General features: G+C 46.5%; 1 protein-coding gene across 1 annotated transcript in view; it reads left to right on the forward strand.

Moving 5' to 3' along the window:
• The window catches only part of LOC147718436 (heat shock factor protein 3-like), a 227,264-nt gene extending 212,273 nt beyond the window's left edge, over positions 1 to 14,991 (forward strand). Inside the window, exons 12-13 of the mRNA XM_086918351.1 lie at positions 4,310 to 4,370; positions 11,883 to 14,991. Coding sequence (XP_086774477.1) covers positions 4,310 to 4,370; positions 11,883 to 12,214 — 393 coding nt within the window. The 3' untranslated portion in view covers positions 12,215 to 14,991. The remainder of the gene's footprint in view (positions 1 to 4,309; positions 4,371 to 11,882) is intronic.
• The last annotated feature ends 1,414 nt before the right edge of the window (positions 14,992 to 16,405 follow it).

Raw genomic sequence — 16,405 nt, forward strand, 5'->3', positions numbered from 1 at the left:
TCAGCCCTGACCGGCGCCTTTCCTGACGCTGCTTGCCCCCTCCTCGGCTCCGGCCCTGCTGCCGCAGCCGACTCCCTCTACTCCAGGGCCGGACGAGGACTGGGATGTCTCAGAGGACCCCCTTGCTCGGCAGTGTGACTCCGAGCGGGATTGGGTGGAAGACCTTCAAGCTGCGAGGCCCATCGGCGCTACCTGCGGTTCACGGTGGGCTGGGAGCATTTTCAGTTTGCTGTGCTCCCCTTCGGCCTTACCAGTGCCCCTCGGGTGTTCACGAAGGTGATGGCAGTGGTCGTAGCTCATCTGCGCAGGTCAGGGATGTCAGTTTTCTCCTACCTCGACGACTGGCTGTTGAAGGCGGGCTCGCCCCAGGAAGTAGTCACCCACCTCCAGACTACGGCCGACCTCTTGTATTTGCTGGGATTCTCAATCAATGTGCCACGGTCACACCTGAGTCCCTCTGAGAAGCTCCCTTTCATCGGAGTGGTTCTGGATTCGACGCTGTTTCGGGTTTATCCTCCCGAGCAGCAAGTCCGGGATATTCAGGCTATGATTCCGCTCTTTCAGCCTCTATCCAGGGTTTCAGTCAGGATAACCCTGCAGTTCTTGGCCTGATGACACATGCCAGATGGCAAATGCGGGCTCTGCAGTGGGACCTTAAGTTCCAGTGGACACAGCATTAGGGCAACCTGTCCGATCATGTCTAGATCTTGGAGGGCACTGCACAACAGTTGCAGTGGTGGCTCACAAATCTCGATCAGGTCAGAGGCAGATCCCTCTCCCTTCCCTAACCGGAGCACACAGTGACGGATGCATCCCTCCCGGGATGGGGAGGCCACATGGGAGAGGCGGAGATCAGAGGCCTCTGGTCTCCGGCGGAGTCCCGGCTCCATATCAACCTTCTGGAGCTGCAGGCATTGAGGCAATGAAGGCATTCCTTCCCTCTGTCTGGGGAAGTGTAGTGCAGGTGTTCACGGACAACACCGCCATATGGTATTGCAACAAGCAGGGCGGGGTGGGGTCGTGGACCCTATGTCAGGAGGCTCTAAGCCTCTGGACATGGCTTGAACATCAAGGCATTACCTTGGTGGTTCAACACCTGGCAGGTTCGCTGAACGCCAGGGCGGACAAACTCAGCCGCCCGTACATGTTGGATCACGAATGGCATCTGAACTCTGACGTGGCGCAAGGTCTCTTTCTGCAGTGGGGAGAGCCTTGGTTAGATCTATTCGCCACCAAAGAGAACGCCTAATGTTGATAGGTCTGCATGTTGGAATTTCCAAGGCGGCACTCGCTCAGAGACACTTTTCGACGCGAGTGGAGCTATGGTCTATTGTACGCCTTTCTGCCTATACCACTTCTGCCCAGAGTGCTGAAGAAGATCAGGCGCGACCGGGCCCAAGTCATTCTTGTGGCTCAGACTGGCCTCGAAGAGTATGGTATCCCGAGCTACTCAGTATGTGTGCCAATCCCCCGATCCGTCTGCCTCTTCGGGAGGATCTTCTGTCGCAGCAGCAGGGGACGGTCCTCCACCCGAAACTGTACAGCCTCCACCTCCATGCATGGAGATTGAGTGATGACGGTTGACACCTTTCGATCTTCCTCCCGAAGTCTGTGATGTGACTCTGGCAGCCAGGCGTCCCTCCACCAAAACGGTATACACCTGCAGGTGGAACAGATTTGTGGCATGGTGCACAGCAAAGGCTGTGGATCCCATTTCTGCCCCACTTTCTGAGGTTCTTCTGTTCCTTCTCTCTGTGGCCCAGCAGGGCTCTTCTCTGGGCACTATCAAAGGTTATCTTTCGGCCATCTCCGCCTTTCTACGGCTTCCAGATCAGCCTTCTCTTTTTAAGTCCCGATTGTTAACCGTTTCCTCAAAGGCATTACGCATACGTTCCCACCTGTGCCCTTCATAATGCCTCAGTGGGACTTGAATCTTGTCTTGACTTTTCTGGTGAGTGGTCCTTTTGAGCCCCTTTATAACTGTCCTTTACGTCTTCTAACCTTTAAAACGTCTTTCCTGGTAGCTATGACCTCTGCCAGAGGCTCTTTCTTCCAAACCTCCTTTCCTGGACCCTAAACGTGCGCTAGCATTCTATCTGCAGCTTACGCAACAGTTCTGGGTGGATGATCAGCTCTTTGTTGGCTACGGGGTGCCAAAAAAGGTCGGGGTGTGCAGAAACGGACCATCTCCCGGTGAGTCGTTCTGTGCATCAAAGCATTTTACTCCTTGGCCAAGAAGGAGCCTCCTGTGGGGCTGCCTGCCCTTTCCACCAGGGCAACTGCAGCCACTACTGCCTTGGGACGCGGCGTTCCCTTGCAGAACATTTGTCAGGTAGCTATGTGGGCCTCGATGCACACATTTACCAAGCACTACTGCCTTGACAGTCAAGTCCGGAGGGACGGCTTCTTTGGCCGTTCTGTGCTCTGTGACTACTTGGTGAATCTTGTTTGCAGACCCACCACCGGGGTTGGTATTGCTGGGGTATTTATCCTAAGGTAAGGAATCGATCACTAAAGTGTCTTTCAGAGGCGCAAGTTGCTACTTGAGTAACGATATATCTGTAAGAGACATTAGTTAGTGATAGATTCCTTACCGCCCCGCCCATCCTCCCCGTTCTGCGACTGATTACTAATGTTACGGTCATCCCCTTTTTGTGCCCTAGTTTTATGCACCAATGGTCAGTTTCTTGCATGGCTCTGCGTTTCGGCACTGAAAGTCGTGTACAGAACTGACATCAGCGCGCATGGGTGGCGCCTAAGTAGTCTCCGTGGCGTCATCTCGGCGCATTCGACACCAGCGACGCACGCAGAGCTGCACGACGCCACCTACTGACACGCAGGAGTACTGCTAAGCAAAACTTTCCGGATCCACTCTGACGACTCGGGATATTCTAAGGTAAGGAATCTGTCACTAACTAATGTCTCTTACAGATATATCGTAACACAAGTAGTAACTTGTGCGACTATTTCAATGAGATTTTATTTCTCCTTGAGTAACTTTGTTATTAATACTCCACATTTTTGGTGTTCGCTCTCGGTGAATTTTCTGCCCTACAGCAGACTGCAGCTTTTGCATACAAAAGGAAAAGCAAGAGGTGTATCCCACTCGGACTTTGGTTTTTACATGAAGAAGTGAAGGGATGCTTAGAATGTGACTGATCTGTGAGAGAACCTGTTGCATTTACGAAGGAAACATGAATATAATAACTAGCGTTTATATACGTAATCTCCCGCAGACTATCTATCACACTAGCCATTCACCTGAAACCACCCAGCCCCCATTAATGATCACACCGAACTGGTATTAATATAATCTATTACAAAGTAATTGGAGTAAATGCATTTGTCTTTTTTATCTTCTTGAGAGCACATGATGACTAATCGTAAAAATCAACATTTAACCACTGGATTAACCATTAATCTTGTGTTCCGAGTAGCGTAAAGCTATTTAGTGCCTCGTTAGGGGTAGTAAGCGTTATATAAATGCAATTACAATTACATGTGCTAATCGTACTCTAATCCTTTGTGTAAAAGCTATCTTTATAATAAACACCTCACTATTAATAAATGTTGTTTGGATGAATAAAATATCTACCCCAAACAATGTTCACAGTTAGTTTAAAACTCCGTATTTGCCTTGTGCCATCATACTGCTATTCGGTTTGTGGCCGAGCTGTGCAAAACTGTTGTATTCCCAGCTTGATATTTGAATGCCTCGTTCGTTCATGCTGTTTTATAAGTTAGATGTCTACTTAGGCCTAATCTTGCAACACTTAAATCCGTCTGTTAAGTGGTCAGCTATGGTTAGTAATATGAGAGCACTGCATAAATCAGAAAACGTTCTGTGGCAATGTAAAATTAGTGTGCATAGGCCATGGGCTACTTTGACTTAACAACAAAGTCTGAAGGCCTTTGCTCAGATTTGGTTCGTGTACACCTGAGCAGTGATACATGATTGCACTCTGGGGTGCAGTGCACAGCTCACTGTTGCTGGGGAGCAAGCCACACGTGAAGTGTCTCATGACCCAGCCCTTTAAAAGCAAATAAATCCTGCTTGGCCTGAGAAACCATATCCACTGAAGCATGAAGCTTGCCTTATCCACTAAATGCCACAATGAAGCATGTATTGTGCATTATACTTGTATTATTTGACTGGATATCTACGCCAGTGGCCTGTATGCAATGCTGTTTTTTCAGGCTGTATACAGCTAGGGTGATTTAGATCATGGTTATTCAGTGAGGTGAGCTAAAGATAAATAGCAGTGACCTCAGTACTCGCCACATGAGGAACTTTTTTTTTGTGCTTCAGGTATCCACCGAAAATGTGGAAAAGCCACAAATAGATGAATCTGATGCCTTCCAGAACCAAGGTAAGCTGTTTTTGTATTTAATGTGTATAATCAAGTCACATTATTCATTAAATATTTTTGTTTGGTTCCCCCTGGATGGTGGATGTTCCTCCCGCCATTGGATTAATCTGGTTAATATTTTACTAGAGAGCTTAATATTGTTTATGTAGAAAGGGTTATGTTTCTGATGAAAGCCCATTGACCTGATTAGGGTGTTTTTGTGGCAGAAACATGTCAACCTTGTACCAAGATCGAATTATTCCCTGACATGTTTTAACTCTGTTCACAAAAATAAACGCAATAGCCTACCTGTAGGTAGTGTTATTCATCCTCTTCTCCCGAATAGGGTACACAAGGATATCAAGAGCTTCCATACGATTAGGGTAGTAGCCCACAGTGCTACAGAGCTTGACCCATTTGAGGAGAAGCCTTATGATGAAGCGTACATTTTTAGGTCTCGGCTAAAAGACGCGCGTAAGCGCGTCTCCGCCGAGATCTTATGTCAGGGACGATGCTTCCCAGGAGACAGGGTCTGTCGCGCGCTTTGCCTCTCTGGAGGCGATTTCCGCTGGCCACGCGCTCAGCTGCTGTCTCCTGGGAAGCAGCTACACCACACGCGCATGCGCAGAAACAGCGACAGACACACACGAGCGCTCATGCACGCACGCACCCACACATACAGCGAACCCAGCGTCGCATGCATACACACACACGTGCACCGAGCATCCCCCCCCACCCCTCCGTTGTCGCACCCCTCCCCTCCGCCGTCGCACCCCGCCCCCCACCCCTCCGCCGTCGCGCACACACACACGCAGACATACAGGCATTCTCTCCCCCCCCCCCCCCGCTCCGCTCACCGGTCAAAGGCCCTCCGGACACGCAGACATACAGGCATTCTCGGACCCCCCCCCCCCCCCCCCCCCCCCCTCCGCTCCGCTCACCGGTCAAAGGCCCTCCGACCGCGGGGCTCTCCCTCGGTGCTCCTCCAGGCACTCCGTGGGCGCGGGCTTCACAAAACGGAAGTCCCGCCCCACGATAGGTTTCGTTTTCTCAGTCCCGCCCCACGTTAGGTTTCGCTTGCAGCTCGTTGGGTATAAAAGCTTGTCGATCCAAGTGTGTGTGTATTGCAGATGTTATCCCTTTTTACAACAAACCTTGACCTCACCAGAGATTCGTAATTGTCCAAACATTCCTCTATCTTGGTTAGTTTTTGTGTAATAGGAGATAGCAAGGTAGTTAAAATACTCTCAAATGTCTTCCACTGTTCTAAATCACAGTTCGAGTTAATACCATTTCCCGCTGCATAATTGGTATCACCATCAACCAAATCGGCATTAATTATAGGACTGCCCTCCTCGGGTGAGACACTGTCACGGGTTTTGTTCGACCTTGCCACTTTTGCTCTACAAGGCTCTACAAGGCCTTTGTGGTCCTCCTCCCCGCTTCCTTTTTACTGCCGGTTCCAGAGTTAATCATTTGGTAGAGGTTTTTTTATTTGGGGATGTGGCAGATGCACGTGTAGAGACGCTGGCTGTAATGTTACTTTGGGTCAGTGGCGATTTTGGGGAATCCTCTAGTGTTCCAAGGGGATATGGAACTTCAACGCCAACCTCAATATTAGTCGATGGTATAATAATGATTACATCTTGATGAGCTGGCGAGCGAGCTGTAGCTATAGTCCCTAGGGAAGATCTCCTATTTAATAACTGGACCAGAGACAACAGATGCTCGGTACAGAGGTCCCCTAAGAATAAACTGATCAAGCGTCCCCACCACGCTGCCACCATGAGAAGTACCTAGGTATTTCCTTTCCTGTTTGCTCATCTTTAATAACTTAAGTGAACTTAAGCCAACTGGTAATGCAGAGTAGTGAGTAGTGAGTGCAGAGTGGTAGTGCAGAGCAGTGAGTGCAGAGCAGTGAGTGCAGAGCAGTGAGTGCAGAGCAGTGAGTGCAGAGCAGTGAGTGCAGAGCAGTGAGTGCAGAGTAGTGAGTGCAGAGTAGTGAGTGCAGAGTAGTGAGTGCAGAGTAGTGAGTGCAGAGTAGTGAGTGCAGAGTAGTGAGTGCAGAGTAGTGAGTGCAGAGTAGTGAGTGCAGAGTAGTGAGTGCAGAGTAGTGAGTGCAGAGTAGTGAGTGCAGAGTAGTGAGTGCAGAGTGCAGAGTAGTGAGTGCAGAGTGCAGAGTAGTGAGTGCAGAGTAGTGAGTGCAGAGTGCAGAGTAGTGAGTGCAGAGTAGTGAGTGCAGAGTAGTGAGTGCAGAGTAGTGAGTGCAGAGTAGTGAGTGCAGAGTAGTGAGTGCAGAGTAGTGAGTGCAGAGTAGTGAGTGCAGAGTGCAGAGTAGTGAGTGCAGAGTGCAGAGTAGTGAGTGCAGAGTGCAGAGTAGTGAGTGCAGAGTGCAGAGTAGTGAGTGCAGAGTGCAGAGTAGTGAGTGCAGAGTGCAGAGTAGTGAGTGCAGAGTGCAGAGTAGTGAGTGCAGAGTAGTGAGTGCAGAGTAGTGAGTGCAGAGTAGTGAGTGCAGAGTAGTGAGTGCAGAGTAGTGAGTGCAGAGTAGTGAGTGCAGAGTAGTGAGTGCAGAGTAGTGAGTGCAGAGTAGTGAGTGCAGAGTAGTGAGTGCAGAGTAGTGAGTGCAGAGTAGTGAGTGCAGAGTAGTGAGTGCAGAGTAGTGAGTGCAGAGTAGTGAGTGCAGAGTAGTGAGTGCCGAGTGCAAAGTAGTGAGTGCCGAGTGCAGAGTAGTGAGTGCCGAGTGCAGAGTAGTGAGTGCCGAGTGCAGAGTAGTGAGTGCCGAGTGCAGAGTAGTGAGTGCCGAGTGCAGAGTAGTGAGTGCCGAGTGCAGAGTAGTGAGTGCCGAGTGCAGAGTAGTGAGTGCCGAGTGCAGAGTGGTAATGCAGAGTAGTGAGTGCAGAGTGGTAATGCAGAGTAGTGAGTGCCGAGTGCAGAGTGCAGAGTAGTGAGTGCCGAGTGCAGAGTGCAGAGTAGTGAGTGCAGAGTGCAGAGTAGTGAGTGCAGAGTGCAGAGTAGTGAGTGCAGAGTGCAGAGTAGTGAGTGCAGAGTGCAGAGTAGTGAGTGCCGAGTGCAGAGTAGTGAGTGCCGAGTGCTAAGTAGTGAGTGCAGAGTAGTGAGTGCAGAGTAGTGAGTGCAGAGTAGTGAGTGCAGAGTAGTGAGTGCAGAGTAGTGAGTGCAGAGTAGTGAGTGCAGAGTGCAGAGTGCAAAGTAGTGAGTGCAGAGTAGTGAGTGCAGAGTGCAAAGTAGTGAGTGCAGAGTGCAAAGTAGTGAGTGCAGAGTAGTGAGTGCAGAGTGCAAAGTAGTGAGTGCAGAGTGCAGAGTAGTGAGTGCCGAGTGCAGAGTAGTGAGTGCCGAGTGCAGAGTAGTGAGTGCAGAGTAGTGAGTGCAGAGTAGTGAGTGCAGAGTAGTGAGTGCAGAGTAGTGAGTGCAGAGTAGTGAGTGCAGAGTGCAGAGTGCAAAGTAGTGAGTGCAGAGTAGTGAGTGCAGAGTGCAAAGTAGTGAGTGCAGAGTGCAAAGTAGTGAGTGCAGAGTAGTGAGTGCAGAGTGCAAAGTAGTGAGTGCAGAGTGCAGAGTAGTGAGTGCCGAGTGCAGAGTAGTGAGTGCCGAGTGCAGAGTAGTGAGTGCAGAGTAGTGAGTGCAGAGTAGTGAGTGCAGAGTAGTGAGTGCAGAGTAGTGAGTGCAGAGTAGTGAGTGCAGAGTGCAGAGTAGTGAGTGCAGAGTAGTGAGTGCAGAGTGCAGAGTAGTGAGTGCAGAGTGCAGAGTAGTGAGTGCAGAGTAGTGAGTGCAGAGTGCAGAGTAGTGAGTGCAGAGTAGTGAGTGCAGAGTAGTGAGTGCAGAGTAGTGAGTGCAGAGTAGTGAGTGCAGAGTAGTGAGTGCAGAGTGCAGAGTAGTGAGTGCCGAGTGCAGAGTAGTGAGTGCCGAGTGCAGAGTAGTGAGTGCAGAGTAGTGAGTGCAGAGTAGTGAGTGCAGAGTAGTGAGTGCAGAGTAGTGAGTGCAGAGTAGTGAGTGCAGAGTGCAGAGTAGTGAGTGCAGAGTAGTGAGTGCAGAGTGCAGAGTAGTGAGTGCAGAGTGCAGAGTAGTGAGTGCAGAGTGCAGAGTAGTGAGTGCAGAGTAGTGAGTGCAGAGTGCAGAGTAGTGAGTGCAGAGTAGTGAGTGCAGAGTAGTGAGTGCAGAGTAGTGAGTGCAGAGTAGTGAGTGCAGAGTAGTGAGTGCAGAGTAGTGAGTGCAGAGTAGTGAGTGCAGAGTAGTGAGTGCAGAGTAGTGAGTGCAGAGTAGTGAGTGCAGAGTAGTGAGTGCAGAGTGCAGAGTAGTGAGTGCAGAGTGCAGAGTAGTGAGTGCAGAGTAGTGAGTGCAGAGTGCAGAGTAGTGAGTGCAGAGTGCAGAGTAGTGAGTGCAGAGTAGTGAGTGCCGAGTGCAGAGTAGTGAGTGCAGAGTAGTGAGTGCAGAGTAGTGAGTGCAGAGTAGTGAGTGCAGAGTAGTGAGTGCAGAGTAGTGAGTGCAGAGTGCAGAGTAGTGAGTGCAGAGTGCAGAGTAGTGAGTGCAGAGTAGTGAGTGCAGAGTGCAGAGTAGTGAGTGCAGAGTGCAGAGTAGTGAGTGCAGAGTAGTGAGTGCCGAGTGCAGAGTAGTGAGTGCAGAGTAGTGAGTGCAGAGTAGTGAGTGCAGAGTGCAGAGTAGTGAGTGCAGAGTAGTGAGTGCAGAGTAGTGAGTGCAGAGTAGTGAGTGCAGAGTAGTGAGTGCAGAGTGCAGAGTAGTGAGTGCAGAGTAGTGAGTGCAGAGTAGTGAGTGCAGAGTAGTGAGTGCAGAGTAGTGAGTGCAGAGTAGTGAGTGCAGAGTAGTGAGTGCAGAGTAGTGAGTGCAGAGTGCAGAGTGCAAAGTAGTGAGTGCAGAGTAGTGAGTGCAGAGTGCAAAGTAGTGAGTGCAGAGTGCAAAGTAGTGAGTGCAGAGTGCAAAGTAGTGAGTGCAGAGTAGTGAGTGCAGAGTGCAGAGTAGTGAGTGCAGAGTAGTGAGTGCAGAGTAGTGAGTGCAGAGTAGTGAGTGCAGAGTAGTGAGTGCAGAGTAGTGAGTGCAGAGTAGTGAGTGCAGAGTAGTGAGTGCAGAGTAGTGAGTGCAGAGTAGTGAGTGCAGAGTAGTGAGTGCAGAGTAGTGAGTGCAGAGTAGTGAGTGCAGAGTAGTGAGTGCAGAGTAGTGAGTGCAGAGTAGTGAGTGCAGAGTAGTGAGTGCAGAGTAGTGAGTGCAGAGTAGTGAGTGTGCAGAGTAGTGAGTGTGCAGAGTAGTGAGTGTGCAGAGTAGTGAGTGTGCAGAGTAGTGAGTGTGCAGAGTAGTGAGTGTGCAGAGTAGTGAGTGTGCAGAGTAGTGAGTGTGCAGAGTAGTGAGTGTGCAGAGTAGTGAGTGTGCAGAGTAGTGAGTGTGCAGAGTAGTGAGTGTGCAGAGTAGTGAGTGTGCAGAGTAGTGAGTGTGCAGAGTAGTGAGTGTGCAGAGTAGTGAGTGTGCAGAGTAGTGAGTGTGCAGAGTAGTGAGTGTGCAGAGTAGTGAGTGTGCAGAGTAGTGAGTGTGCAGAGTAGTGAGTGTGCAGAGTAGTGAGTGTGCAGAGTAGTGAGTGTGCAGAGCAGTGAGTGTGCAGAGCAGTGAGTGTGCAGAGCAGTGAGTGTGCAGAGTAGTGAGTGTGCAGAGTAGTGAGTGTGCAGAGCAGTGAGTGTGCAGAGCAGTGAGTGCAGGTGCAGAGTGGTGTGTATTGGCAATGTAAATGACAATGCCATTTATTTATGATTTAAAGAAAAAAAAGAAATGTCATGAGCAATGCCAATTGCTCTACCTTTAATGATGCCGAGACCATTGCATTGCAAATGCTTGTTTAAATATGTGAAGGAACCGAGAAGCCAGACGTCTTATCCTACCATGCTATTAGTATCTGGAACACTATCCTAGTCCAGAGTTGTCCGTCACTATCCCTTCCCTGCTTTGGCACTTTCTCTGCCCATTTATGGCACTGATTTTGTATCTCCGGATTTTCCAGTAAGGTGTGTTTAACGATGAGCTAATTGTCCTGTCCTTGTCGGGTTTTCTCGGTGACTGATTTAAAGGCCATACGAAGACTTGGCCAATGCAGCGAGCAGGCTTGATCAGAGCCACTACAGACTGGAGTATGTAAGTGGAAATTGCTGTGCTTCAGACCTTCAATGACTACTCAGCCCAAAGTGGCTTACTGAAAAACAAGCTTCAACTGCAGTGCTGAACCAACACAACAAAGAGGGGGACAAAGCGAATATAGGATGGTTCCCAACCAGAGCTTCATAGAACTGCAGCTCAACGGCACTCGAAACACGTGTTGATTCGGAATCCTTAACTAGGATCCTGGAATGGACATTGTACATGTCACGATTGTTTTTGTTGTGCAACCAACTGCACATCCATGTAGCAATCATACCGTATTTGAGGTACGCCCTTAGGGGGATATCAATTCTATGGGGTACCCGGGATCACAGTGCATGCAGAAGACTGAAATCCATCTTTGCCACAGTGCAATAAACACTCTGCAGCTTCTCCTCGGATGGAGCGGAGGAACCTAGTTGTGCCACAACGACCAAGCTTGAAAAATTAATGTGTTTTTACTGTTCTAAATGCTAAGATGCCATGTGTGGTTTATTGTGGGAACTGTTTTGTTTAGTATTGTTCTGAAGAGAGATTTTTATAATAGTTGGATATTTTATAAAATGTAAATTTGTCTTGTATCGGGAAATTAATAACTATTGGCTTTAAGCTATTCAGTGTCTGGAGAAATATGTCCACCATGCGAAGAGTTTTAGCACAAAACGTCAGTTTAGTTTGAAACATACAAGAAATATTATGAATTCATCTTGCCACTATGGAAATTTGGATTGTGCAGTGCCCACCATCACTTGTTGCATTAGTAGTTCTCTTCGAAAGTTTAAAAAAAAATACAAATATGTATCTTGCGTATCATCTTTGTTACGTCATTATAATGAAATTATGAGTATTAGAAATGATATCGATCACTGAAGTGCGTTAGGTATTGTTATATTTTACGAAACTGGAGTTTGACCTTATTAGGGACATTTTAATATTTTCTTGTTTTTATTGCGAGGCCAGGATGTTACAAAGCTAATATATGTGGTGGTAGAAGAGAAGAGTAGAGGAGTGATACATAGGCTGACGGGGCAGTGTCGATTACCCACAGGATATTTGTGATTGTGACAGAATCGTGTTTGAAAGTCATACCCCTGGCGATGTTATGTGGCCCTAGGCATTCAGTATATCTGAATCTACCTTTGGCTTCAGCTAGGTCACGGAATCCCCTCCAATCAGTATCAGGGGTGTTTTCTGTCACACTTTGTGTGAATACAACTGGCTTTAATGGCTTAGTAGAAAATTGGCCAGGCTATACTGTAAAGTGTGACTCTGAGTAAATTGAAACACTTTTGATCAGCCCCAAGTTCTATAAACAATTATTGGATCCTAACTGGATGCAGCGTGACTTTGGATTTATGAGTCTTTGTTTTTTCTGTTTCTGAACAGGCAAGCAGGTGATGCAGTACATGGGCAATACCATCTTTTCATTACTTGGTGATCTACCATCTGCTGAAGGGGCCATGGTGGAAAAAGATTCGGAAGATCTCCTAAGAGTATTACAGGAGGATGATAGTGCCACACAGCCAATCATATTGAACTCTGACACGTCCCTGCAAGCACCGCCTCCAAACCTCAATGAGCAAGTGAACCTGCTGGAGGCCTATGAGATGCCACTGCTTGCGGAAGACATGAATGGGGAATATAAAGAACCTCCTCTGTTTATCCTGAGTCCTGTAAATACTTTGATTGAGGAGGCCACAGAAGCAGTGCTTGACTGAAAGTGTTAAACTGATAATGGAGACTGGGAGAACTAAAATATGCATCAGACTGGCAATTCATTGATTGCCATGGCAAACACATTTTTAGTTGAAATTATTGCATTGTATGCAAACAATTTACTGTATAAGGAAAGCGTCCTACTCTATTGAATGTAGAATATCTCTGCAGTCCTCAAAGAATGTTTGTCTGTAACTCCCTTATTTGGGGTTAATTTTGCTGATCTCTATCAGCAGGGTGTAAGCTGGTGTGTTACTCTGTTTTGAAATGGTGCTGCAAGGACTGCATCCATTATGTACTGGCTGGTGACAGTTATACATTTGGAAATATTTTTTGTACGCAGAGCTTGAATTTCTGAAGTTAATCTTCTTTCTTAGTTTCTGCATTGATATGCCTACACCAAAAAAGTATAAATGAATTAATTTTCAGCAAGTGTTTTGACCTTTTTGCCTGTTCAGTATTTGTTTTTTAGAACAAAGCACATTTTACTGTTGCTTGAATTAGAGTAGGTCACGCCCTTCTTGCTGCTAGGATACTGAGAAGGCATCCGACTTTCTTCTCCACACCTACTTGTGCACACCAATACTAGTAGAATGACATGAGAGGTCAGTCATTTTAGTCAAATGTACTCATGCCGCTTTAGTTTGCACACATACCTGTATCAAAAGTCTGAGTTACTGCTAAAAATGTATTCAGGTCAGTAAACATAATTTTTTTAAAACATTTGGAAAGATGGGGAAAAAACAATTTATCACCAGTCAGCTAAATTTTGATTGGTTATTTACTATACTTTGCCAAGTGAAATTATTTTAGAACACCAAAATCTCAAATAAAGTAGCATTTTAAAAACCTGAACCTGAAATGTTCATGTTATTAATACCTGCTAAAGTACAGCAGATATTTCTAGCCTTCTTTCAAAATAGTTTTTATGACATTTTAATTGAAGTAAATTTATGAAAGTCAACATCAATTTAGACTAAGGTAAGCTCTCCCGGCGGTCATCCATTCATGCCGTTTTTGAATATTCATGAGATCTGCCCACCATTGAAATATATTGTAATATCTTTTCCTATTCACATCATGGATAGTTATCATTTAATTAGGAGGCGTGTAGAATAGTTTGGTAGATATAGGAACTAAGTTAATGGTGTAAGAGCTCACAGAAAGGCCCAGCTCTATTGTCAATTCTAGCAGTTTCAGTAATGAGGGTACCTCCCTCTTTCTTAAGGAGGACGTTTTGGTTTCTTCTGCTCCAGCCTGTGAGTGGCGTTGTCTACTCTGGTCTCAACCTCTTCTGCCCACAGCTGCTGCAACTGTCAGCCTGTAAGTTGATAAGTGGCTATCAGGAGTAAGAGTCTGTAAGTGGTGGTAGTGGGCCTTGGGTATCCCTCTAGAAAACTTAGATGGTCTTAAGATATGTGGCTTTACCAGTCTAGGATTTTTCCTTAGTGTTTTTTCTGTCTATAGTTGGTTATTTTATTGGACTCCTCAAGGTTCTTCTCAAAGTGGCTCTCACGTCGTTTAAACGTTTTAAGTTGTTGGAGAGAGTGATGCCCACAGTATCTTATTTTACATATGGTCTCAGATATGAGTTCTTAAATGTTTTCTGGACTGTACTGGTATGAATGTTCACCTTTAGATTAGTGCCTGTGTGGAGAAGGTGTTGGCCTCTTAAAAGTGTTGGACAGCAGACAGTACTGGAGATGTGGTAATCAGGTGTGATGGTGACTGTGGAAGTGGTGTGAGAGAATCTGGAATCTGACAGATGTCTCCTCCCTTATATGAGAGTATGCTCCTGAATATGTAGTCTAATGTTGATGGAAGATGCCTAGATGGTAGCCACAATGCTGACCAGTGGAAAGAGTGTTTGACTAAACGTTAAATGCAAAAGTGTTTTATTGTGTTTTAAAGTCGGGTGCCCTTCAGCATCAAAGATTTGGACATCTTTTATCTTGAATTTCTCAATAATGACCCAGCTATTGACAGAAAATAGGTGGCAGCCTACCTGTTCTCAACACCGATGACTTAAATTTCAATTGGGGACAGAGGTGTATGCAATAAGACATTTTTTTGAATCTCCTTGGGGTGGACTCTTCAGAAGCAGATGCACAGGGAGTCCTTACTCCATCCTCCTCTTTCTTTTAAGATATGACTTTCGTCAGCTTCAAGTAAATGCAGTGTTCCTCGTCTGCCTCAAATGCAGATTATTCTGTTCGACTTTAAAGCATTTCCTGGAGCCCTTCATACAAAAGGGACACTCAAGCTTGCTGTGGCTGTGCCAGAGAAGAAAAACAAACATGATGCAAGGGGACACTTTTCCACATTTTTTCTGCCATCTAAGGGCCACTTCACAAGGAAGTATGGAATATTTGGAAAGGAAAACATGTTTCCTATCAGAAAATACTCCTGAACGCAAAAGTTGTTGACTGAGATATTTTTGAAGGTTGTAGATTATCCAACACACAATGGAAACAGAACTGCTGGCATCCTATTTAGTTTCATTCTTCCTTTAAGAACGTTTTTGAACGATATTTCTAATCACTTGTTGTAGAGTGACTTTTTAATGTCATTTGGCTTTTTATGAAAAAATAAACACAATATAGCCAAAATAGCAAATTTGATGTCAATATTAATATTTTTTTTAAACAAATTGGCATTTCTAAGGGAACATATTTTGAGTGGTGCTCCAGGATCCCGCACCTGGTGGATACTGTTAAGTGTGTATTACTATCAGTGCTGTTCCCCTGGAACGATAAATAATAAATAACTTTTCCTTTTTGCTGAGCGCATCTATATTGATAATCTTAGCATGGGCAGAGTTTGGGTTCACAGAGCACTTAGACAAAAAAGTCTTTTCTGTAAAATAATTGTTCTGTGGATATGGTAAAATTGAGAGATTTCATTCAGTAACAATCTGGTTGTTTTTCATTCAGCTAATTAGCCCCTAAGCACAGTAGTGCATTTTGATAATAATAGATCCAAACCACGCTGCTGAGCATCAGTATTTCCTTTTGTTCACTGAGCATACTGTTTGAGAAAGGAGACATTCTAATTGCAATTAACGCCCATTGTTTTCTGTACCTGTACATTGCTGGGTGCTAACAGACCTAGTAATATTAGGAAAACTCATAAGGTCAGTAAAACGTTGAAAGATTACTTTGTTCAAGCTGTTCTGCATGTGCTGGAACTACGTTCAAATTTGCTTTGTATGTAAAAGTAACCTGTGTCTGCAGAAAGTTACACAGCCCTGTGGATTCTGCGAAGACTGTTGACCCAGGTCGTTCTAAGTCTTTGTGAAGCAACAGTGAGGTTATCCTCCGACCCCTCATCTATTCATGAGGCCTCGACCACACTTCTGCTTGCATGCTGTTAATGGCCGTGACATCTGAAGAAGTTTCACTTACAAAGATTATGATTTTAACAGTTCTAGCAATCGAAGGGCCATATTTATGGCCAGGCCACACAGTGCAGTAAGTCACCTTGCTGCACTGCACTGCGTGACAGGGCGAGCACAAAGGAGTTGTATTTAAGTCAATACGGCGCATTCCTGCCTTTTCTCCTACGCTGGCACCATTTTGGCTGTCTAGCGCCAATACAGGAACCCTTACGCCATGGTGGAAGGGTGCCTGCGTTGTAAGGAGGATTGTTTTAGTGCAAGAAGTGTCACCTGCCTGCAAAAAAAGAAGAAGGTTCGAGGCATGTGGGCTGCTGAATTCATATCTGTGCATAGATCGCCGCCTAGTGTTGGGTTCGGATGATTGCACATTGTTGTCCTGGAAGAGTCTTCGAAGTATCACGAGATAGGTGACTCCTCCCCTGGACTACAGTGCGCATGGGCATCGACTCCATCCCCAGATTGTTTTTTTTCGCCATTGGGTTCGGATGTCTTTGATTCCCTCTTGTCGGAATCGATAAGAATTAACTTAACTTAACTTTGAGACCAAAAGGTCTTTAGGACTTGTGTCGGTATTGTCTTGCGTTCGGCTTTGCAACTTTCCTCGGCTCCGAGCCGAGCTCTGTGCTTCCGCGTGCTTTCGACGTGGAGGGCCTAGTCGACGCTCCAGATTCATTGACCTTCATGGAAAACCGAAGTCCATTCAAAAGATGTCCGGTGTGTTACTCGAAGTACCCACACATTGACGTCCATCCGGTGTGCAACAAGTGCCTGTCGCCGGACCACGAGGCCAAGTGTA

Source organism: Lissotriton vulgaris, chromosome 4_1 (genome assembly GCF_964263255.1).
Source record: "Lissotriton vulgaris chromosome 4_1, aLisVul1.2, whole genome shotgun sequence".
NCBI classification, from domain to species: Eukaryota; Metazoa; Chordata; class Amphibia; order Caudata; family Salamandridae; genus Lissotriton; species Lissotriton vulgaris.